This window comes from Grus americana, chromosome 1, assembly GCF_028858705.1.
Source record: "Grus americana isolate bGruAme1 chromosome 1, bGruAme1.mat, whole genome shotgun sequence".
Taxonomy (NCBI): Eukaryota; Metazoa; Chordata; class Aves; order Gruiformes; family Gruidae; genus Grus; species Grus americana.
This window is the reverse complement of record NC_072852.1, coordinates 121512861-121537612: the sequence shown is the minus strand read 5'-3', so window position 1 is coordinate 121537612 and position 24752 is coordinate 121512861. Positions and strand designations below refer to the sequence as shown.

The following is a 24752-nucleotide window of genomic DNA, read 5'->3' as shown; positions in this document are numbered from 1 at the left end:
CTGGACGAACGCAGTGCCTGTGGGTCGGGCTGAGATCATACATAAACTCTCCTTTCCTCTCTTGAGTCTCTTTATGCTGTTGTCCCTCCTGGGTTTTTTCTGTTTGGTTTTTTTTTTTTTCCTGAACTTACCTTCTTTTCCTATTCCAAAGTGGTGCAAATTGCCTCGTGTGGAAACAAACAGCAGCCTCAGCTGGGCTTGGTATTTCACAGTCACACCTTCCACTTTCTGTGTTTACATATTTCTTCAGGTGCACGATTTGCCCTGTGGTCTCCCAAAGTTTGGAGGTGTCACACTTCCAGACCTCCTGCCTTACCCATTTCAGAGTAAGCATAACCAAAACCTTAAGGCCAGGGAAAAAATGAGGCAGAAAAAGTAGACTTGGCTAGGAAATACATGTACATATTTTTCAGTAGTGGCAACCATTTAAAGCTGCCCAGAGGTCTGAAACACTCTAATGACAATGAAATCAGCTGGGGCTGCCAGAGGCACCCAGCAGCATCCATTTAATAGATTACAGGATCACGTAATAAGTATGTATCTATAGGTACGTAATAGATACGTGATCAATAGCTCACGGGAGCCTAGAAATTTATCTCAGAGATATCAAAATATGCATGGCAACATTTCCTAATTAAACAAAAGAAAACCCAACCTCTGGGTGAAGCATCGGATGGAACAATGTTATCAGACCTTGCCGGGCAAACACAAGGAGCGTATAAAACGAGCTGCTCCCAGGGAGAGGGGCACCTCTCCTCCGCACTCCTTCCAAGAGCAATGGATCTCAAAGTGATCGGCGTGCTCTCCGTCATCCTCGTCGTAGCCCTCAGCACCTTGGCAGAGGGAAAGACATTACCAAGTAAGTACATTGATCTGCTGTTGCCTTCACAGGTACGTATGTGGGCCTGATTCTACCGACTGTAACTGCAGCAAGACCATGTCTCCAGTTTATGTATCAGACAGCGAATGTCTCGCTCTGGTACAGTTACCCAAGTCGGAGTCTACTTTTTAATTTTTTCAGAGAAATCTATGGCAAAATAAAAAAGACTGCAGGTGAACTCTTGTGTTGGTGGAATAATCAGGAACCTGCTGCAAAGGCAGAGGGACAGACATGCCCAGGAGCTCGCCAGAACAGGACCAGGACTGGAACAGGAGCTAACTTTGTCTAAACAGTCTTCTGACATTTATTTTATGCTACTTTGCCATGTGAATACAATTTTGAAGGAGTCTATCTGCCTTCTCAATAAAAGACAAGTCATTTAGACAACTGAAGAAGTGGAAGGCAAGTAACTCAATGATAGACACCTAGGGACATCTCCAGAATTTCTTGGTTGCGCATAGCTGTGCAGTAGACTTAAAATGTTAAAAGTACAGCCGCAACTATTTCCACATAATCCTATGTTTTTATAGTCACCTGACAAGAATGCAAGATTTTGTATCTTTACACCTGTTTAAATATCCACTGGACCCTTAACTCTTTCTTTCTTCACATGAGATGGGCAAAGCAACAAACATTTACTAGCATGACTTTTGAAGTTATGGGGCTTTACCATTTGATGTGGTCTGTCTGAAGTCCACGGGCCCCACTGTGCTGGGCTGGTTTGGCTACAAATGAGACCACAGATTCTCAAGAGGCGGAGTACAACCCTTACCGAAATCAGTGTGAGTTTAAAAGCAGCTTTTAAACCGCACAAGTTCTGGTCTTAGCAAGCAACAGTAAAGGTACACTTGCAAAGATGGACAGAGTCTAGGGAAAGGTTATTGTTCCCAGTGGACATCTGATAAATGCACCTCTGCTAATGCGTGTGCAAACTGACACCCAGTAACTTGCTAATTCTGTCCTAAACAGCCAGATGCCAGTGTAAACTGGCTCCCAGGGAGCGGAGGAACTGCGGCTTCCCGGGAATCTCAGCAGCGGAGTGCAGGAAAGCTGGTTGCTGCTTCAACGCTTCAGTCCCTGGTGTTCCCTGGTGCTTTGCTCCTAAAGCAAAGAAAGGTAATATCTCTGCCAGAAACATTGATTTACCTAGTGTTTGATTATGCAGAAATGTGTACAACCGGGGAGCAGCTCTGCTTCTCTTCTTGGGCCAAGGAAGTGGGCACAAACCTCTATTAGGAGACCACTGGTAGTAAAACGTAATGTCAAACCTTGCTTACCCATCAGTCTTTTGTCTCATCCTCTTCACACAATGTGTTTCCTCTTCCTTCAGGCTTCTAGTTATCAAATAACCCATGCCGATTATTTAAAAACATTTCACTGCTGTTTGTGGTGACGGTCATCAGTAGAGCAATGGATTCTCAGCACTTATTTAAATGGGTTTTCTATGTGGCTGAGGAGGACTTCAGCACTGCGTGTCAAAGTCCTGAGTAGATGAGCCCCTCTGGAGTTGTTTGACACCTGTACAAAAGACCACAAGCATCCTGTAACTTCTATATTTTTTGCTCTTTTCTCCAGCCTGTTTTGATAATTGCTACTTCCTTCCTTTCCTGCCTGTTTCCCAGCATAATTCCATTTGGTGGTTCTTTTTTTCTCTCCCATTTTTGTTCCTGGTCTTCATTCAATGAAATCTCCAAAATATCCCAGGGGAAATACTTTTCTCCATTAGATTCTTCCTTCTAAAGCTACTAAAGTCCTGCTTCTATTTTTTGCCTTTGTTTTCTCAGGGAGCTGCTCTCCCAGTCCTTCAAGGGCTGGTTGTATATTTTACGTAGCTGCTGAATGTAAGCTACATCTGCTGGGCTGACTGCGTGGCTCCTTCTTAGGAGAACTTCAGGGCAATCTCAGCAGTTGCACAGGTGAAATGAAAGGAAGTGAGGGTGCAAAGGCAGCATTACTCAATAAAAGAACTTGACAAGATTGGTCAACAGGGCTCAGAATTGTAGGAGGAAAAAAAAAATTACTTTCGAACACTGCTTGCATTTCATGAAAATCTTGAAAAATGAATGGCAGCACCTTACAGTGTCATTTTTATAGAATTGCTTTTATGAGCAGAACTGTTTCAGGAGAGGAAAGCTTAATTATTTGGGCCAGGTGGTATAAACTCTTTACCTGTGATTTTACTTTAAATTGCCTGGATTAGCTGTGATTTTCTCCTAAATGACCTACCTCCTTTCCGTAACTCAAGTTGGCATGCAGAGGAGGCTGGGTTTTCCTCTCCCCGCGTTAGCCGGGCTGCTCTGGGGTTAGCATTGGGTCAGGTCATGAATACACCCTGGTCCGAGGCCAGTGTCTGTGGTACCGTTACGGGAGACACACGGCTTTTCACCCCATTGATGCATCTAGGAAAGGTAAAGCTGGGTTGCTGCCTACCAGGCACTTCTAGGGTTGAATTTTGGCACCCCTGGCCCCTGGGGCACAGCAGCAATTCCTCACCCCTTGGTATTTAGCTTTACCTAACAGGCATGGTAAGAACGTGGGTGAATCTGCTGCCTGAAATTGGTTATGGGGAAAGTCATCATGGCTGTCATGTCTGCTCACTGACCTCACCTTTGTGGCCTGACTTTTATTTGTGAATTATGCCGCCAGGTAAACAGAGCATAAAGTAACGCAGCCTCCTTCCTTCCTTCGGTTTTGCTTTATGCAGTTAGGAAAGTATGTCCCAACGATCCTCACGGCAGGATAAACTGCGGCTACCCCGGCATCACGGCTAAGGAGTGCGAAAGGAAGGGGTGCTGCTTCAGGGCGCATCCCGCTGGTGTCCCCTGGTGCTTCTACCACCGCGTGGTGGAGGAAGGTAAAGTCCCGCACGAGACATCGTCCCCTGCGTCCCCACAGATGCACCACAGCTCTTGGCAGGTCCATGCTGCGCCCGGGCTCGGTGTGCTGTGCCAGCCCGGCGCGACGGGAGGCCACGTGCGAGGGAGTGAGCAGGATGGGGTGTCCCCCTTCCCGGTGGGGGGGCAGAGCTTCCTCACCCAGGGCATGAGCGGGGAAGAGGCGGCTAAACCCTAGAAGGACCGGCTTCTTGCCAGAGGGGTGGGTGTTGCCAATGCATCTGAGCAAGGGACTTGTGGGCAACGTGGCTGTACAGGTAGTCTGGGCTCAGGTGTGAGATCAAACCCTCAGCTAATGCAATGGTAGAGTTGCAGCTACCAAACTCACATCTACTTTATCACAAGAGATAAAAGCATTTGCTTTAGAAATGTGGAATTAAACTTACAGAAATCTTTGATCCCCTACTTCCGTTTTTTTTTAATTAGGATTGACATTTCAGCATATCTAACATAGATAACCAACCAATAGCCTCAGCCAATTCCAACCCACCTCACAGTGTATTTTGTACTGGAAACAATTCACCATAATTTGGTTTTACTGATCTGAATCATAGTTAGGAAACACATGTACAGATGGGGGCTGGGGAAAGCAATTGCTAAAAAAATTGGCTTTTTGATGTCCTGTATCTAGGCAAAACACTTCCCTAGCATCTTGTGTAATTCATGGAGAAAACATGTCCCTTAATCTGCTTCTCCTCTTTACCTCCCCAGCTTGTTAAAGAAGAAACTTCCATCAAGAACCTTGTGATCTTTGGACCTACTCCAATGGGAAACAACAGCTGGATGTCCCAACTGAGACTTTGTAATTTGCAACAGCTATGATTTCTAGGTCATTTTTACCTTGGATTGACTCCTTTCTGATGAAAAGTTACTTGCAGCTTTTATTCTTTCAGTAGGCTAGTACCATGCAGGTTTTACTGTAATAAAAGAACTAAGACACAATTTGTGAGTTCTCTGCTGTCTTTATTTTAAAGCTGTGTATTTCTGTTTCCCAGGAAATTCGGCATCTTAGCAACCCGCTGATGAGAGAGTAGTCACTAACACTTCCAAAAGGAACATGGCACTCAGCTCTTTGTGTTAGTTACACTTCACACTTGCAAGTGAGTGCTTGCATTTGTTAGCTGATAGGTGGTTTCACACGGGCCAGCCGCCCTTCTGAATACTGAAAATATTCAGCGTTTCCCTTTATATAGCTACAGCTATGTGTTTGTTGGATCTTTTTTCCCCTCGAGACATAGGGAAGGGTACCTTTGTTAGCTGACCACCGTGCTGGTCTGACTCAGACACCTCCTGCTCTCTGCATCGCCGTGTCCCCGGTGCTGCCAACCCCTGGGTGCTGCCACCAGCGGGGCACGGAGTAGGTCGGTAAGGCAGGTGCCCACCGGGCTCCCCACCTAACCCAGCACGGGCCCCGGCTGCTGAGGCAACACGCAGCTGAATCACCAGGAACTCTCACTGTTAATCAGCGTCCCCACAAGCGGGTCCCATGGGTCCTGCCCAGGAAAAGTCTCTGCACCACTAAAAGCAACACACAGGTCCCCCTGGCCCTGACCTATACCTGAAATAGAGCCTGTTGTGTCTCGCCAGACACAGGAGATGCTCCTGGTCCCCAGGTGAGTGTGACTGCGTTCTCCTGGGCATCTTTAATGCTCAGCACCGCAGCTGGAATGCTTCCCTGCTTCAGCTGAGTGAGAGCACAGTGAAGAGCCTCTAAGAGCTTTTGGGAACAAAATGGGTAATGCGAGATGTGGCGGCAGCAAGCCGTGCTCAGGGCTTAGCGGGAAAGAATATTTGTGCGGGGTTGTGGTGCAAGGAGAGAGAAAATGGTGGAGACATATACCTCCTTAGAGATTTCTCCAAGTGCACTTTTGTGATAAGTTTATCCAAGCGGGTAAAAATTCATAAAAATTCATAAAACTTCATTATCTCACACTCACAATAGGCTCAATAATATGATTTGAATATGGTAGGATATTGGTTGTAATATGAACAATAAACTGACAAGTCTACTGAAGGTCTTTGAAGGTCTTTGCTGAGGAAGGTTTGGTGCTGTAGCCCAGGTGAATTTGGAAGGTCTAAGCACAGTGTAATCACAATAATACTGCACTGCAAAACCTGGTGCAACAACTAGGTGCATTCACCAGGTAACGGGGCCTTCATAGGAGTCTTGTTGGGAGAAAGAATGAAAACGCAGCCACACTGAAAAGGGTAACCCTGGTGAGTGCTGTGGGAAATCATCTGCAGGGACTGAAATCAGGCTGCCAGAGCCAGCGTTCTCCCAGAGCAGAGCTCTCTCAGAGCCACACGTACTCACCAAAAGGCTTTTCCCTCTGCAGAGGCATGTGCTGACGCGTGCAAAACAGTGTAAGGGGGCATGCGGGTATTTGAGAGGGGCAGGTTCGGATGCATAACTGCTTGCTACTCGTCTCACCCTCCCAGATCTCTCCCTTGGGGCTGTGCCAGTGAGGCAGGCACACGTCAGTGTTCCTGCTGTTTCCCCTGCCGCAGCCCACCAGGGCTGTATCTGGCTTTGCAAGAAAAATTAGGAAGAGAAATGTCTTATTAAGGGGGGGTGGTGGGTATTGTGGCATCCTCTGCTGCAAAACCTGATTGGGAAACTCACCTTGGCAAGGCGCAGCAGCTGAAACTCCTGGGAACTGCTCGAGCCCCTCTGTTGAAAAGGCCTGCACGTTGGGGTGGAGAAAAACAGCGCTGATGGTGCGGGAAAGCCACGCTGACAGCAGTCTAACCCCAAAGGGACAAAGCATGAGGGGCTGAACTTGCTCACTTGCTGCCTCTGGGCACGGTGTCTCCTGCAAAAAACATTAACTGCTGTGTGCTGATGAGCAAACCGTTCCCAACAGCATGCTAAGCCAAGGCACTGGGTCATGCAGTTGCTCTGGACATTTGAGGTTATAAATCAGAGTTAGTTGCTCATAGCACAAAGATTTATGACCTAAGGATCTGTCATCACCAGTAAGTGCTAAGGGACGATGGCTATTGTGGGAATTTACATTAAGTAAATGCTTGAGGTCTCTCTCTCTATGTAGACTGTTATCCACGCCCACCCAAATGGACTTGAAAAAACTGCCCAGAATTCTTAAAATTAATGTTTTTGGTGAGAAAACTAGTTGGCGAAAACAGAATAAAAGCCACAGCTGCTGAGGATTTGAAGATGACAGGCAGAGTCAAGGTAGGGCAAAGTGAGATCCCAAAACAGGAGCGCACACCAAAGAGGAGTGTTCAGGACCTGCGGAGATGTGGCTACAAGGAGGGACTTTCCTCTCCTCACCTTCAGGGTCACTCTGTAGGCTCCCCACACCTGAGTCAGTCACCATGGGCCATGTTCACAGCTCTCAGAGAGAAAAAGACACCTCTGGGCTGGAAATCATCTGGCTAGTTCAGATGTTCCCAGCAGGGCGAATTGAACTGCCCTGTCCAGCTCCAAGGGGAGTCTAGACAAGCAGCTGTATGTATCTGCTCTCCCTCCTTGGGTTTTCCCATCAGTGCTTGATGCTGGAGAGAGACACTCGAGGGACAGGAGAGAGACAGAGATGGGGAACACCACTGCCCTGGCACAGACGTCTGACTTGATGCTAGCTTTCCTAGCTGACCTGGTGGCAGAAGCCCAAGAAAGACAAACCACCGCATGGGAACAGAGGTGTCCTGGTTGCTGGCAACTGATTGCGTTTTGGAGCTCATAGTCTGGCCAGCAGATAAACACAAGTAGATGTGCGCAGTTCATTCATTTATTTTTCATCAATAGATCAACAAGCTTCACGAGCTAACGTGATTGAAATAGCTTCACATTACTGGATTGTGTAAAGTCTGTCCTTTTCTGTCCCTTCATCTTTTTTTTTTTTCCCATTCTTTTTGCTTGTATGTAGCTCTATCCAGCACTAGGAAGAGAAACTAAACCAGAAACTTTAAAATTGTTTTTAGTGTTTCAGGCTGGTTACTTTACCCAATTAATCTGTATAATGGAAAGAAATTCAAGTGCACCCACAACGCCTTGAGACTGATGGGTGGCCACACCGGGTCATTTCAGATGTTCATCTTGCCCTCTGCCCATCAGTGACCAAAAGGGTCGCCTAGGGAGAGGTGCAGGATAAGCATATAACAAGGCTTCTCTTCTAAAAAAATGCAGGACTGTCACAAATGTGAATCAGTTTTAACAAGCAAATATGAGAAGCCCAAATGAAGATTTACCCTTCATTCTCTGCAACTCAGCTTGCACACCCACATCACTGTACAGCGAGTGTTTTCTGGGGGGAAAAAAAAGTAGGTCAGCTACATGATTTTTGTCAGCAAAGGTGCTACCATGACAGGAATCAATTCTCTGTGACACAAAGCATTTGTGCTGATGAGGCTATTACGCAGATAGTGAATGACGTTTAAAATCACGAATGCCTGGTAGTCTTAAACAGTCTGTAATCATGACAGCTGTGTGCAACCAACGCTTCAGCTTCCAATAAAGGCTGAATAGAAAATGTTTGATATTGTAGTTTGATTGCCTGTGTGGTTTTTCAGTGAGTGAGGACATTCTACTGTTTTTTAAAGCAGTTGCAGCCAAGGAAAAGGTCTCAGAAATCATTCATTTTGAAGCAATGCAGGAAAGCTGTATTTGGCTGACATGGAGAATTAACAGGGGAGAAAACTAGGACAGACAAGGAGCTTAGAGCAGATGGGTGCTAGCAACAAAGAACAAACCTGTAGCAATGTGAAAAAGGGATATAACTGAAAACACCTCCAAAAATGTGTATTTTAATGTGCCCACTTACTTCAGATCCCATTTCCAAACGTCTCTGGAAAGGATATACTTCCTGCTACAGCTACTATCACACACCTCCTCTGGCAAAGCGCCCACTCAAAAGGAAGGTTTCAGACAAGGTGCTAAACCAAAGTGAAAAAGAATACAGAAACTGAAATCTTTCTCTGTTGAGAGCAGCTAAATCACACTGTTCTGCCCCAAGTCTCTAACGAGCTACTGGCTTTGCTAAAGCTTGAAAACTTGACCGTGATGCCATTAAACAACTTGGAAAGCAGAAGGTAAAACACAAGAACCAAATCTGATTCCCTGTGCTAAAACCAGGCAGAATGATGATCTTGAGACCCAGATTCAGTTTCCAGGTTGCTGTCATTGCCAGGCTGACTCCAAAAAGGGAAGGTCAGAGTTTCCCAAGCAGCTCCGTGCCAGAAACAAAAGTCCTCTTTGGGCAGAACAGTCCATTATTACTCTGTAGACTTCTTTTTCCCCACCTGAACCTTCTTCTAAAGCATTTGAAAGCTGCCAGTTTTAGTATACAAAGCAGTGAGCTGCCCGACCACCTGCGACAGCATGCATGGTCCCCATCCCAGTACACTCCACCGGGTACACAATGGGAGGATGAGGCTACAAACGCGTCCTCAGTACTAGATGACAATGGCCAAACAGATAGACTTTGCTTTAAAATATGCATGCTGCAATGCGTAATACGTTCAAGTGCTTGAACTAGCTAGCAGTACTCACAGGTGCTGTAGAAGAGGATGCCGTTTTGTCAAGTGCTTGCTGTCATTTGGTGCTGCTCCCCCTGCCAGTGAGCGCTAAAATTTCTGTGTGCCCATCAGAGGTGAGCGGGGTAAGAAAACAAAGTAAAGTACTTTTCTGCTGGGGACTAGTGTATCTATTCATCTAGCTGTACTAACTTCTTGTGCTTTGTGAGCACCCTTTGTATACCCGTGGTGGCACACAGAAATTCCCTCAGAGAAGACACTGGACAAAGGCTCTTTTCAGGGTCTTGCTCCCCTCCAGCTCTAAGTTGGGTCTCCCAGGTTTCCTTCAACATGTGTGTATTGGGTTTGTGTGGCAAGGTTTTGTTAGCGGCGGGGGGGCTACAGGGGTCGCTTCTGTGAGAAGCTGCTAGAAGCTTCCCCTGTGTCTGACAGAACCAATGCCAGCCGGCTCCAAGATGGACCCACCGCTGGCCAAGGCCAAGCCAATCAGTGACTCTGTGATAACGTATTTAAGAAGGGAAAAAAAAACCAAGTTAGAGGGAGCTTTTGCAGCCGGAGAGAGGAGTGAGAAGATGTAAGAAACTCTGCAGACACCAAGGTCAGTGCAGAAGGAGGGGGAGGAGGAGCTCCAGGCGCCGGAGCAGAGATCCCCCTGCAGCCCGTGGTGAAGACCATGGTGAAGCAGGCTGTCCCCCTGCAGCCCATGGAGGAAGGATGAGGGGGTGTAGCGATTCCACCTGCAGCCCATGGAGGACCCCACGCCGGAGCAGGTGGAGGCACCTGAAGGAGGCTGTGGCCCGTGGGAAGCCCACGCTGGAGTAGGCTCCTGGCAGGACCTGTGGCCCCGTGGAGAGAGGAGCCCAGGCCAGACCAGGTTTGCTGGCAGGACTTGTGACCCCGTGGGGGACCCACACTGGAGCAGTTTGCTCCTGAAGGTCTGCACCCTGTGGAAATGCCAGGTACACAGCAATACCATTACACAAAGTTAACATTGCATTAAAAATTCACAGATCTTGAAAAAATCTTCAAGGCACAGAAAAAAATAAAAAGAAACCAAATGAGGCCATGAAATTTAAAATAAAAGAAGAAAAGAAATTGATGCAATTAGTGCCAATTTGACAAATCCAGCCCCTGACAGCTTTTCTGCCATAAATAGAGCTTGCAACATACACTTCCCCGCCGAGTCCTTTATTGAGGCTCCCCCAAGATAAGATGTCAGAGCTAGCGACCGACAGCACGATGGCTGCTCATGGCTTACCCGGGCACTGCACAGATCCTTGTATCCTCCCATGCTGAAAGAGGTGATCAGTCTTACTGTAGCAGCTTCCCTGGCTTCCAACGCCTTTCAACCCGCATTAGGAAGCAGGTTTTAAATGGATAGCTACTAGAAAATACAACATAAAGCATCCTTTATTTTCAAACATTCTATTTTATGAATCCATTTGGAGTGCACAGTGGATGGTAACTGCATGTGAGGTATATTATTTCTGCAGCGTTGCTAATGAGAAGTTTATGGTTGGCTTATTCATAGCATTAACTGTAATATAAAACACTTAACGTAATTTACGTTGCCACTCAGGCTACGAAGGACTCCTGTTCCTCTTCTTCCCTTCCTGATCTATGGACAGTTCGCACAGGGAGGCATTTAGGTTTTGGAACCATAACTCCTTCAATCTAGTATTATTTGCAGGTCTATAAAACATAACATACAGTGTGATCTCTGTTATCATTCAAAAATTGTCTTGCCCTTAGTTTGGAAAATGCAGTCCTATTGCATCCTTAGGGTAATTTATCCTTTAAGCATCACTGCTTGTGCTATCTAGGACTGGACACTTAACTATCTTGTGAAAGTTATGGCTGTTACCCTGGAACTGTGGTGACCAACGCAGGTAATTTTGTTGCTGTGGTGCACAGGAGGGGTGGCACAAGGACAGCGATGTTGTGTAGGCTTGACCTTAAATCCAATACACAGACAGCTTAGTAGCATGAAAAGCCACCCAGCCAAACAAAGTGTGTGGTAAAATGAGGGATACCTACATTGAAACCCTTCTTGTGACACTGCTGTTCTTGGGGCCTTACACAAGTCAAGTTTTCTGCCCAAGGGTTTCCCTGCCAGCGCAATAGGAAGCAGCAGCCCCAATGCCCAATTTTGTAAAATGGGAAAAAGACAGGTGTGAATAAAACACGGTTTCTCTTTGGCTGGGAACAAGGGAGGAGGAAATCTGTACATTCCAGAGTGCCCAGCAGAAGCCAAAGAGGGAATGATCCTTCGCTGCCTCCTCTACTGCAAGAACATGGGGAACCTCTGCCAACACTTGCAGGTAGCATGGTCAAGAGGAACAGCAGGTAAGTCTGTGGAAGTAAAATCCATCGAAGGCAAGAAAATACAAAGATAATCCCAGTGGTTCAGGAAGTCCTCAAATTGTGTAGGGTTTGTCAGGGAAGCACCCTCTGATGCTGGCCCTGTTCTTGCACTCCTCCCTGTGCAGTGCCGTTGTTCACTGTCAGGTACCAGGTAATACAGACCTTTGCTCTGAGTCAATGTGACTGCACCTATGTTTGTAAGAATTTTTACTGCGTATTTCTGTCACCTACTTGTATTGGGAGTTACGTGAAACCACCACAACGTACATCTGAAACACGCAATTCAACGTCCTTGCTGGCAAGCAGTGAAAACATATCACTACCAACGCACCTGCCACTTCCCTTTGAGAGAGAACAGGGACAAAGGCATCTGTCTGAAAATAATAACACTTTATTTGATTTTTTTTTGTGTGTGTGTGTTACATTATCATAAATGTTCTCTATTCTCAGAAAACAAAGCCCTAGTTTGGAAAATAATGCACATACAAATCTCTTCTTACGGGTATTAAGTATACAGAAATATACAAAGATTTCTCTATTATTGTAATATATCATCAGAATGCCCCACATCCCACATTTTTACTCAGGTCCACTGTACCAGTAAGCATAAACTACGAAGGTAACAAGCAACCTGAAAAAGACATGGTTTATATAATATAATTATATATACGTGTATATATATATCTACAACAGTGCAAATATATCACAGCGTGCAAGCAGCAATAGTCTCTAGAGAAGCATAATAAAATTGATTCATTGTAATGCAAATGCATTACAGAAACAAGAGACAACAATGACATATTAGATATACAGAATATGCACACTTTAGCACGCTGATTTAAAATGATACCTTGCATTGACTCTTGCTTTAAAAACAAAAGAACAAATGTTAAATAATTCAGTAACAGATTCAAGGGCAGTATCTCACAATAAGGTCAACTGACTCAGATAAGGTGTTCCACAAAATTTTACTGACACAGGTAAAGGCTTGGCTACACTGCAGGACTTATTTTCTTTTTAGATATATCAATGTAATCTTTTCCTTAAATTTCATTTACTTTTACCGTAATTTAAAAGCATTTTTTCAGGATTTTTAAAAATTGCTCAAGAACTAATTCACATTTGTAAAGGTTGGTATAATTATCCTTGAGGCCAGGAAAGCTGTTTTTTGGAAGTAATAGAAAGGAGTTTGTATAATGGTTACCCTAAATGGTCTACCAGAATAAGCTACAATGGGGTCAGAAAAAAGACATCACAGATGCCACTGAAGTAAAAAACCCCGTCAACCTTAAAAGTAAAGACTTCCATGTTGCCTTGCAAAATGCTTAAAAAGCCATTTTAGATTTTTTTCTTCTTGAAAGAGTAAAGCACACCCATAGATCCAGCACATTAGGTATTCAGTAGCTCAAAGAAGTCTAAAAGTCATACCTCCATCTCTAACTACCTCACACTGTTCCCAAGCAGCTCATTTTTACATCCCACGTGAACAGCAACCACAAATATCTAGCAGTAAACACACAAACAATTGGTAAGCATGAGCTAAGCCGCATGGAGACCCCCAGGAAGAAAATGCATTGACAAAACCTTGATGTACCATCTTGAAGGCATAAACAATGCAGAGAATGCAGGCTGGCAGGCCGAGTCATGGGGATTTCTTGTGCCAAAGGATACTTATTTTGACCGGTCACCCTTTGTTTTACTGTGTTGGCAATCGGTCTCAACAGAAATTTAAATCTCTTGAAAGACGGTTCTATGCTTGACAAGTGCATAAAGTTATGGTTCATTTTAAGATTTCAAAATAAAAAAAAAGACTGAAGCTAGATTTCGTGCTCTACAGAACCATTACTCCTTCACAAACTCTACATGAAATGTGTACTGAAACAGAAATATGCTAACATACACACACAATTAAAAGGAAACGTTATGCTTGCAGGCTCAACCTGCAACTTTTGGACATGTCATATGCAGAAGGATACCTGGGGTTATAAAAACCACTCAGTGGGATACATTACAAGGATCTTTTTATATGTTATGAAAACAAGTATTTTAAGAACAGGCCAGTAGCAGTTGATCCCTGAAAATGCTACTGCCCCTGTCCACGAATAGCAGAGCTCATGATTAACTTCAGTGACACTCAGCACTTAATTTCTGCACTCACTAGAGCTGTGTGGCAGGATTAATAGGACCTGTGTCACAGGCACAGCAATGATCAGCCTGTCACAAACTGTTATGGAGGACATGACACAGTGTCATTTTCTGCCTACTTCTAGTTCCCAATGGCTTTTCAAAACGCCTTTGTTATTATCATACTTTAGAAATGGCTTTCCACACAGAACCAAAGGAAAGAAATTCCTGAGCAATTGCACCCTATTGGGTTGTTCTGCTAGGAAAACGGATACACACGAGAAGACCATTTTCTCAAAGAAAAAAGAACACCACGTGGGACAGTGTCTCTGCAGCTACCACTGAGATCCCCTCTGCAGAAATACAGACTGATTATCTACCACAGCCAACCTGCTCTGGAGGAGCCTGGGGTCAGCTACTGCCAAAACGTGTGTTTTCTAATATTCCTGCTTTTGGCAGGGATCTTTGCTGCCCTGTGTGAATGTTAAAGGGAATAACAATCCGAACAGTCAGACCTCAGGGCAAAGTCCAGATGTTTTCTAACTACAGAAACAAAGTAACTTAAACCACCACATCTATTTTTTAAGTGTGCTGTGTCACTGACAATGCAAGACCAGTTTTAATGAGTTTACATCTTAGCAACAAATTGCTGGACCTGGCAGCTCCAAAAATCTTGGGCTCCAAAGCTTTAAGCTCTAAAGTTTAAACGTATGGGTTCATCTCCTCTAACCTGACGTGTTCAGAGCAGGTAGGCAGACTATCTAAGGTACCCTCCTAGGCTCCCTTGATCCTCAGTGCAAGAGTTATGTACCTCCCTGAGGGCAAACCGTACTTTTTTGCCACCTTACCTAATTCCAAATCTTCTGCCAGTGCCCAAAACACATGCCTAGGAAAGTCCACGAAGGAGATGGTCAGTTCAATGTGAAGAACTGCCTTCCACAGCTGCCTGTCTAGTCCCCATTAAGCAGAGAAGGAGCTCAGGAAACCAGAAGAAATGCATAAACTACAGCTTAGTAAGTCCAGGAAGCTGAATTACACTGCTCTTGCTCTTGCAAAAGCTGAAACCACACTGGCAAAATGAGGATCCAGTGTTGCTTCAGCAGGAGTCCCTGCTCCTTGGGGAATTATGGAAGTACCCCAGGCCCATTTGTCCCGGAGATGGCCGTTTCTTTCATTACAGAGAAAAGTAGATGATTAACTTAGACTGGGCCTCTTGTTTTCAGACAGCTATGGTTCTGTGAGATAAACCAGCTCCAAAAACACTCTCCAGTTGATGAAAATGAAAAAGAATTGAATTTCATTGGCTGAATCCCGGTATCCATAGTTAAAAGCAGTATGCATGTAATTTCCACTTACTCCACACCCGGATCCTAACAAGCAGAGCAATGCTGCAGCCAGCCACCTGCACCCCGAGCTCTGCCCATGCATTCAGAAGGAAGATCTGCCTCACTGCTACTCCTGCAGCTAATGTCCTTTTCAACCATATCCATACTAACTCACAAAGCTTGGCTCAAAACAAACACAGCTCAAGAGAACTGTTCTGTCCGGAAAAGCATTCGAGCTCGTGTTTACATCCCACTCAACCCAAGACAGCTGATGCACTTCAAAATCCTCCCTGAATGAGAATACATCTGAGTAGAGCTGGTGCCAAGCTGGGACAGAAAATGCTGTGCTCAACCCTCATGAAGAAGAGTCCAAGCCAGATTCTGCTGCACTGAGATCAAGGAGCATCAGGGCAGATCCCACAGGTACCAAAAACTCCCCACAGAACTGACTTGACCCCAGTGAAGGAGCCGATAACCAGCCCTGCAGTGCTGGGGGGCCCTCCTGCATTATGCAGGACAAACACGCATGACCCTCTGTCGCACACAGCGACCAAAAGAGGCCGGACCTGAAGCTCAGTGAGCAAAGGCAACGTGGAAGAAGGTGCAGCAGGCTGCATAAAGAGGTACGCATGCCATTTGCACCTTCCTCGCTCACATTTTCTGAGGAGAGCTCTGTTTTAAAACATCATCATTGCACCTTAAGTCTCTTCCTCTGCCCTTTGTTATAGCTCCTGAATATGATCGTCACAGAGTAGGAGACAAAAGAATAAAATCATATTCCAATAAAAGTTAACACTGGAAAATATTTAATTAAGATCCCTTCCTGCTTAGTTTGGAAAGTAAAATAAATGCTGACATTGTTCAAATGTAAAGCAGTCCTGGATTGGCATTTCTGGTACAGAAAGAAAAAAATAGGAATTTCATTTTTCCTTACCAAAACTATGCAGATAGCAAAAGCAATTATGCAAAGCAACGGTAAATATACAGAAAAATATACACTCATCTCCATGCTTGATTTTTGTTCTCCTCTTCCCCTCAAAAGAAGTATTTTGTGATTCAAAAGATTAATTCAAGATCACTGTAAAGTGGTACTCTCCTAGAGATTAACTGAAAGCAAATGGACTTTTCAGTATAGTCTCCAGGTCTGTTTAGACAGCCACCATCTCAGTCTTCCTGTGCAACACAGCCCTCACTGAGCAAAGCACGTAAGCCTGGACTTAATTTTAAAGACATTACTTGTTCCTTTGATTCACATGAGACAATGCAGATGTGAGAAGTTATTAAGATACTTAAGCACTTTGTTGGAACAGGGCTTCAAAGGATCCCATCAGAGTCAAAACCATCCACCTAGTGTTGAGTAAATAGGACGGACAGGACCTTCTCCGTGAGGATCGCTGGGCCAGTGCACGTCAGTATATACCACGCCTCTTTCCAGAAACAAATGTTTAATGAAACATTCATTTCTGTTGACAACATAGACTTTGACACAAAAGAGTGGATTAAAATGCCACTCACCTGATACATCCAGCACTTGGACTCCAGTGTTTGTTATCTCCCACTTACATAACCAGCTCTCCCTATTCTGTGTATATATATTCCTCTCCTCTAATGGAAAAAGGCTATCTTGGGCTCCAAATATTAAGAAGCGAACAGGATTTCAGCACCAGATAGTCTTCTGTTACTCCCTCTGATCTATAAAGATGAAATTTTCTCAATTTCTTACGTGAGTAGAATCTGCTTTCCAAATTTTTTATTTAATTGTAAATAATAATGTTTTAAGTTCTTTTAAAATACTTTCAAGGTTTTTTGGATTACATGCATGTTTCCGCAAGGAAAAGCAACAAAAAAACATTTGAAACACCTAAGTCTTAACCAATGCACACAGTAACCAAAGCAGTATGCCAAAACAAGTCAAAATAAAACAAGGAGGCCAAAAGAACGCTCAAGTCTTCCTGCAATCCCAACAGAAATCATACATTCAGTCTTCAAGAGACCTTTAAACACCTCTAGCCTCTTACGTGACTTTTAGCCAGACTGTGACTGGTTCGAGTGGTAATAATGGCATTGATTTCAACCTGTTTATGGCTATTTATATATGGCTATGTAAATTGAGGATTTGAAGTCTTTAGAATCTTGCTGGCCTCATTATTCTTCTGCATGAACCCTCCAAAGCTTCACAATGTGCTTGCTTAACATGACAGCATATGCATGCTCAGTCCATTAAGCTGGGAACGTGTTTTATACCAGCCTGTTGGAATTTATTTCCACATAAACAGAAAAAAGCCAAGCTGAGACTATGTTAAAAATCTTTGCAGCATATGAAAACATAATCGGGGATGGACTTTAAATACTTCTGTCCCACAGTAGTGACAAAAGAGATATCATTAGTTAATTTTAGAGCTAAGGAGGAAAAGAATGATTATCTCATTTACGTGTAGCACTGAGTTTCGAGAGAATTAATTTATTTCTTCACTGGGATGCTACAGTCTGAAAGTGTTCCTTAGAATAGTAACTTTCAGCTAAACGCTGTCAGCAGATGGCTGGGAAAAAGCATATCTAACAAAAAAAGGGGTGACGAAAAATATTCCAGAGCATGCATTTTCTTGGGAACGCCCATGGAGGACCAGACTTTTGGCTACCACAATACAATACAAAGTTACAGTACATGAGGACATGATGCAGACTAAAAAGGTAAAATAAGAAAGTCTACAAACAGAGGAATAGGCACAGGTAACAAGACAGCATCCAAGGAACTCACACTGCTAAATTGGTCTAGACCGGGAGAAGACAGCACTGTCATCGTGTAAGTTAACAGTGTTGAAATGTCAGCACAGTTACTTCATTTGGTACACTGCAATGGATTTTCAGTGGGCTATTTGGTAAATGAAGTTGGTAAACACAAAACATGAACCCTGAAGGTATTTAATGCCATGGACATCACACGCTTTCATATGCAGCTAGCCTACAGCTGGACCAGCAGTGTGCAACAAAAGAGTAATTTGGCAAATCCAGTCTTTTGTCTGCTTGCAAACAGCATTTGAACCGCCTGTAATATTCACAAATATTTTGAGTGTCTTGAAATAATCAAGGCACATTGTGCCAAGGGATTTCAGCTTGTGACTTATTTAAAAACTGTTCACAGTTGTAAGTATTATTGAGAATAGTCAAATTCTTAATTTGTCATATCTGACAGCCATACAGGTCCATACCTGCTTGTGATTATACCTGGAAAAGCTGCAAAATTGTATAAAAGCAACAAAACTATGCAAAGAGGTTGTGTAAGGATAATTTTTTTTCTTCTACAGTAAAGATTGACCTTGCTTTCACAGGTCAATCTTATTTTCAAGGAAAGTTCAGCTAACCTCCTAAAACATGTGACTTGACTTAAAGTCTTCCAGAACACAGGCTTAATTCAAGCATCCTGAGTTTAACAGATAGACGTGGTCTATGTCTGTAACGGTAAACTAAACTGAGCCTGGGCACAGGCCTGGAAAACTGGAAAACAATTGTCTTCATTGCTAAATGGCAGAGCTGCAGCCCAGCACAGCCAGAGCTTTTCCAGACACTGTTTGGGCTCTGTTCAGAAGTTAGTACAGTCCAGCGACCATTCCTATTAGCCCCAGTTGCCTGAGGACTAACAGTGCTGGCCCGGGCACTATTTAGTTTACTAGTATAGACGTAGCCATGGAGTTTTTGAAAACAGTCTGTGAATTGTGACTGCTGGTGGCCAGCAGATGCACAAGGTCTCTCTTCATCTACTACTCTGCTGTTATGAGCAGCTGCCAATCTATAAGACTTCAGCATCTGGATAGAAATAATGCATTTACGGAATTTGTAGGCCTGACTCTGAGGTCTGTGACACTAAGGTAAACGCACAGTAATAGCAGAAGGTAGTGGAATCTGCACAGAAATTCACCAAAGTGTCCAACATGAGTATGGGCCCCACAATTTCATTTTGGGTTGAAAATCCAAACCCATGAAAATCAGTGACAAAATTCACATCAACTTGGAACCACAATTCCCCCTGCAAGTTTACAAAGGTGAGATATGCAAAACAAATACATGTTTCTTTTAACAGTTTTGTTGGCTTTTAGATCAATTAGCTATTAATTCCCATTTCATGCGTGTAGACTTTGAGATGAGAACAGAACTGCTTGGCATAATTAAATTTGCAGTATTACAAGGTCATTTGTACATTTTGAGGAGATTCCCACACGCAGATATAATGAACGCTGCCATATGAGGCAGTCATAAGTGTTTTAACACAATACCCCAATCTTTGAACTGTGGATAGCTCTTGCACTCCATCAGGCTTTAGCAATTGCTCAGGCTTTAGGGATACATTCTGCTTTCACAATTTCAGAAAAAAAGGTGAAGCTTTGGGCAAACTGGTCTAGTGGAGGGTGTCCCTGCCCATGGCAGGGGGGGTGGAACTAGATGGGCTTTGAGGTCCCTTCCAACCCAAACCATTCTATGATTCTATGAAGAGCCTTGGAGTGCTTTGATTTTTTCATTTGCAGGAGGTAGATCAAACTGATAATGAGCAGAGTTACTATTTTAAATATCACAAATATTGAGGATTTAAAAGACACTGCAAAAGAATGTTTTTTCAATCATTCAGCAACAGCTTGACCATGTCTGACCGCCTGTGCTGTGTACTGATGCTTCCATATACGGACCATAGGTTTAGTGCAGACTCAGAATCTGCCTTTTCCTCCTATCAGCACAGTTTTCGGATATGAGACCAGCTCGACAAGTAAAGCACCAGAATTCTAAATTTAGACAGAAACAAAAATAATGACTTGAATCACTTTAGGTTTGTTTTAAAAAAGTATCCATATTAAAAAGATATCTTTACCTTATTAATTAATACATTTACAGACTTTTGGCCAGAAGGGGTAATTCTGTGGAAAAGAATTGCAAAATAATACATAGAAAACTGCAAAGATGAAACTCTGAATTCAAAAAGATGAGAGAATCCTATTTTCTTTGCATTGCTCGCTTTGCATCTCATTAGCTTGTCAACTATAGATGACATTATACTGTTCTGGCTACCAGGACTAGTACCTTAGTGACCTTATCACGAAATTGGTTTTCATAAGCAAAGTTCCTGCAGCCAGGTTTTTTTATTATAGTTACACTGCTTCGGTATTGATATTCTGTGGTGTAAAATTCCCTTCTATTTCTTCTTCCTAGTTAAAGCTAGAAAGTGTAATGAAAACACGACCCAACCCAACTGGACTGATTGGCTTAACACTATATGTTCACTATCCCATTGTGGTTCTAGGTCATAACAGCATCTAGCTGGGCACTGGAGACCAGCCTGCCACAGTGAGACAATGTCAAGTGCCCTCTATTGCATGTCTAAAGGTCTTCCTACTGCATTGGTTTAGCTATTTTTCCTTTACCTCTCTGCTCGGATTTTGTATCTGAGAACAAAATAGGCAATTAGGCGCAGAGAGAAGAAGAAAATTCCAAGAACAATGAAGTCCAGGTAAAGTTTGGCATTTTCTACGTCCAGTTCTCTCAGAATGGCCTCTGATTTTTGAAAATGGCAAGTGTCATCTTTGTCACAATGCAGATCTTCTCGATCCAGTCCATAGATGGAGAGAATAACTCCTTCGAACCCATATCTAGAAAGAAGAAGGATGGATTACAAGGAAAAGTCCTGATGATCTGTTTAGAAGTACCCTACCAGCAACACAATCCCTATGAGAGCTTGGCTGAAACATTGAGGGGTTCAATATCATTCTGACACATGTCTTGGGGCAAGTTCTATCCGTGTTACAATCAAGCAGATGACATGTCACTGGCATTTTACATAAGATTGAAAAAGGACAGAAGTTTTGCCTTTAACTGCTTCCACTTAGTGTACGGTGCAATTTCTCCTAAGAAAAATCTTGAAAGAGAAAGCAGACTAATTTCAGCTCATACTCAGAAATTCCCCTTTTAAGAGTGACATCATTAATTCAATTTTTTAAAAATAAGCAATGGGGATATAATTATGGTTTGAAGTCAGAAATATATTAAAACCAGCATCAATCTAGAACGTCTCTTCTCTTTCCTTCCTATATAGTTTCACTAACACTGCACAGGTCCCACATCGCCCCTGGCACTGGGTGCACTTAGCATTTGACTTTGCAAGCAGATACACCACCATGGATCCCACGTGTATGACAGCTCCCTCCGGCTTCAGGAGACCCCACAAGGACTAGACAATGGCTTAAGGCCTCATCCTGAATTCTAGCTGCTAATTCAGGGGGTGCGGTCTCTTAATCTTTGATAGGTCTCTGTGGAAGACCTCACTTGCCAAATGAGAAGATATTTCAGCTTGGGTGTTCTCAGTAATAGTGCAGTTTGGGCAGGCTGGGGAAAAGGGGGATGGGAAAATTCACCTCACCTAATTTCAGCTCTAAACATTTAAGTGTATAGTCTAAACTATTCCGTGGTGCCAGCTACTGCAAAACTTAAAAACCAGGTCTTTATCCAACAATTCTACCTAGGATACAGCAGCGATTTATGCAACATTTTCTTCCAAAATGAGGTGCTGGCATCAATTTCTCAGTTGGGCATACTGTCCCTATTATTTCAGAAATCCACTACTGCAAAATCCACTAAGATTTGCATGCTGTGCAATCCCACTGAATTCAAGGGGATTGACATGGACTTATGGCCAATAATTTGTACTGAATGTTCCTATTTATTTCACATCATATACAATGTAAAATGTAGTGAGATAATGTGGTATACATCACACGTATGTTTATACTCGAAAAGAACATGCCACGAACATGTCTCTTTGGCATACAAAATAACCAACCAAACAAGCAAAGGCAAACAAACAGCATTTCCAGACAGGAGGTTAATGGCCTCCCTAGCAGTACCTGACATAGGAAATGTAGGACATCCACTGGAGGTATGTTGGGATGGTATCAAAGCTGACAAAAAACCCAGAAAACAGAAGCACCGGGATGGCAGTAACTGGGCCCACAAAAGTGGCCACCTGTGAAGTGAAGGAATAGACAATCTCTTGTCAGACAGCCAGAGAAAAAAAAAAAATTAACTTGCTCTTTCATCTGATATTCTGACCTCCAGGGAGGAAACCAGCCTTTAAAAGAGCCGACTTTCCTTATGGCAAATCCTCTGTTCTGTGCTAAACCCAAACAGACAGTGCAAACTTACTCTTTAGGTAGTGGGGAGCAAAGCCATTCAAGTCCTTCTTCTAATGCTACTCCCCAAAATTATCGCAGTTCCAAATACTAAGAAATTACCAGGTTTTTTTTACAAGATTTCTTGTGAGGGGGAGGTTAGATGCTGTTAGTGGAGGAAAAGGGGTCATCCTCCTCCTCCTAAACCTTCTACTAGTTGATGACGTTGCTGTGCTAGATCTGTCCTTTGAAGGACTTGAACCCACCAAGAAGTTTACAGAGCAAGATGGCCACTGGATTCCTTTGCTTCTCTGGGTATGAGACCACTTTTTCTAAATATCCTTTCTCACTCACTCCCCACCAAGGACACACAGACCTCTCTCCTCATTAACCCCACATGAACGGTAGCTGCAACTGGTCCTAAAATGTTGTAGAAGAAAATAAGGAAGATCTCCAGCTGGGTGGCTTTTGGTGGGGAAGATAGATCTTGACCCAACTCCAGCCTGTCCTCTCTACTTCCCCTCCAGGGCAAAGGGACATATAGGTATCTCTGGGGAGAGCAGAAGCACAGGGATCACACAATGGGGCTATGCTGGTCTCCACAGGGTGGCACAGAGAGGGAATCAAGTCTTCTACTGCAGAAATCCTGATAGCATCAATGCATATCAATGTCAATACGCTATCAAAAGCACCACAAAACAGTTGTTCTGTGGAATGGTCACTTCAGCACATCTCTTGCCAGGAAGCAGAATGGAGTTAGACAGCCAGCTTCCAGTTATGCCAACAGCTGCTTCTCTCCCTGCCTCTGCAGAAGTTTAGTTTCTGCGCAAGCCTTTTCCTACCTTGCCTCCTGCAACCTTTTTGTATGTGTATGGAAGAACCCTCTCCTGAGCTACAGATCCTCATGGCCTACCTCCACTTTGCAGACGCACAGAAATGCGTAAGTCTTGCGTTTTCTAGGACCTGCTCAAGCCGGCATAAATAGCAAGTGACAACCCCCTTGAGCAGGGGCAGGTGCAGCCCCATTCAGGTGGGGAAGGAACTTCAGAGCCTCACATCCTGTGTGTGTAGATGCTGTTTAAGTTGATGCTAGTGGGAAGCATCAAGTAGCTGTATCAGAACAAGACAACTTTTTGCCTGTCATCTCTCAACAAACGCCTTGGGGACACAGCAGCAGTCATAGTAAGCAGTCGGTGTTAGGAGACAAAAGGTTTTGGGACCATAAAACACCATCAGTACCTGGAGGGATGTAGAGGCTGCACCAATGAGAAGACCCAGTGACTGAGCCACCAGGGATGTCATGGTTCCCAAGGCTGCGAAGAGGACAAATCGCAGTGCATCAGATGGCTGTGAAGTCATCCAGTACACAATGCTGCAGTAAGCCACAGGAAACATGATCTGCAAGGAGATATGCTTGGAGTTAGTCCATTAAAGCCAAACATTCACTGTTACTCTGAATAGAATAAAAACATGAGGAGTTCTAGGTAGTCCAGAGCTCTCAGCCTTTCCACTACATGAGAGGCATGGCTGAAGAGAAAAAACGTATCTGCCAGAGACTGTGATATCTGTCTTACTACTTGGGCATCAGAAAACAGATCCCACTCACTTACAGCTCTTTCCCCTTCTGCAGAAAAGCAAAGATGGTCATCTGTTTATTAAAAAAATATTGGGTCAGGTCTTGGCTTTTGTGAAGTCCTGCTGTTTATTCTTAGGGTGCTTCTGATTTGGACCTGAAGCTTCAGCACAAAGGTATGGACAGTTTCTCTGCTATTCAGATGGACATAATACCAGTACTAATCTTCTTGGCAAGTGGATTTGCCATGAACTTAAATGGTTCTTGTTTTATTGAAGAGTAGAGCATATACCTGAAAAGGAACATCAGCCATGGTTTTGGCGAGATAGTAGGCTTTCAGGCTGTACCAGTAGTTCAGATGCTCTCTAAGAAATACTCCCATCTCAAGAGGAACTACAGAGAACACAAATTAGTATGTTAGGCTGTCAGTGTGCAATATTGTTGCGCGTAATAACATAGTTTATGCACATCTAATCCTGCGCTGCTGCGGTCCCATAGTGGGACTGGAACTCTGAGGCCTTTGACAAACCAGCAATAGTGTCAATCACTTGTAATGAAATGTAAGAGGTCAGCCCTCAGAGTTGTTCACTGTTTAGAGTACGTACCAGTCTACTCAGATGATCTGAACCTCCCTTAAAGAGGCTTTTTGAATTAAAAGTGGTGTCAAAACTTGAAAGAACATAGTTATTCCTTTTGGTCCAACAGGGAATCCAAAGTAACAGCACTCCCAGGGGAAGTATGGAACAGCCCATACTGCAGAAGTTTGCTTCTGACACCACATGAATACACTGATCTTATGCAGGAGTGACGACTTGGAGGTCCTAGAGAAATTACATCCTCCCTAAGACCAACCACAAGCTCAAGACACAGTTGAGATGCACTGGCACAAGGGGAAATTCCAGTTCAGGACTGTAATGGTGAACTGTCCAAATTGAGAAACACTGGCAAAAT

General features: G+C 43.8%; 2 protein-coding genes across 2 annotated transcripts in view; one reads left to right on the top strand and one right to left on the bottom strand.

Moving 5' to 3' along the window:
* Positions 1 to 777: 777 nt before the first annotated feature.
* On the top strand, positions 778 to 4576 carry LOC129199074 (trefoil factor 1-like). The gene is made up of 4 exons (XM_054808835.1): positions 778 to 863; positions 1854 to 1996; positions 3585 to 3734; positions 4486 to 4576. Exons 1-4 carry the CDS (start codon positions 778 to 780, stop codon positions 4491 to 4493), a joined length of 387 nt encoding a protein of 128 aa, XP_054664810.1. The 3' UTR covers positions 4494 to 4576.
* An 8103-nt stretch (positions 4577 to 12679) lies between these two features.
* The window catches only part of ABCG1 (ATP binding cassette subfamily G member 1), a 57697-nt gene continuing 45624 nt past the window's right edge, over positions 12680 to 24752 (bottom strand). The window contains exons 12-15 of the mRNA XM_054845908.1: positions 24094 to 24194; positions 23468 to 23626; positions 21965 to 22083; positions 12680 to 20713 (exon numbers count right to left, since the gene is read on the bottom strand). Of these exons, the coding sequence (XP_054701883.1) occupies positions 20485 to 20713; positions 21965 to 22083; positions 23468 to 23626; positions 24094 to 24194 (608 nt within the window). The 3' untranslated portion in view covers positions 12680 to 20484. The remainder of the gene's footprint in view (positions 20714 to 21964; positions 22084 to 23467; positions 23627 to 24093; positions 24195 to 24752) is intronic.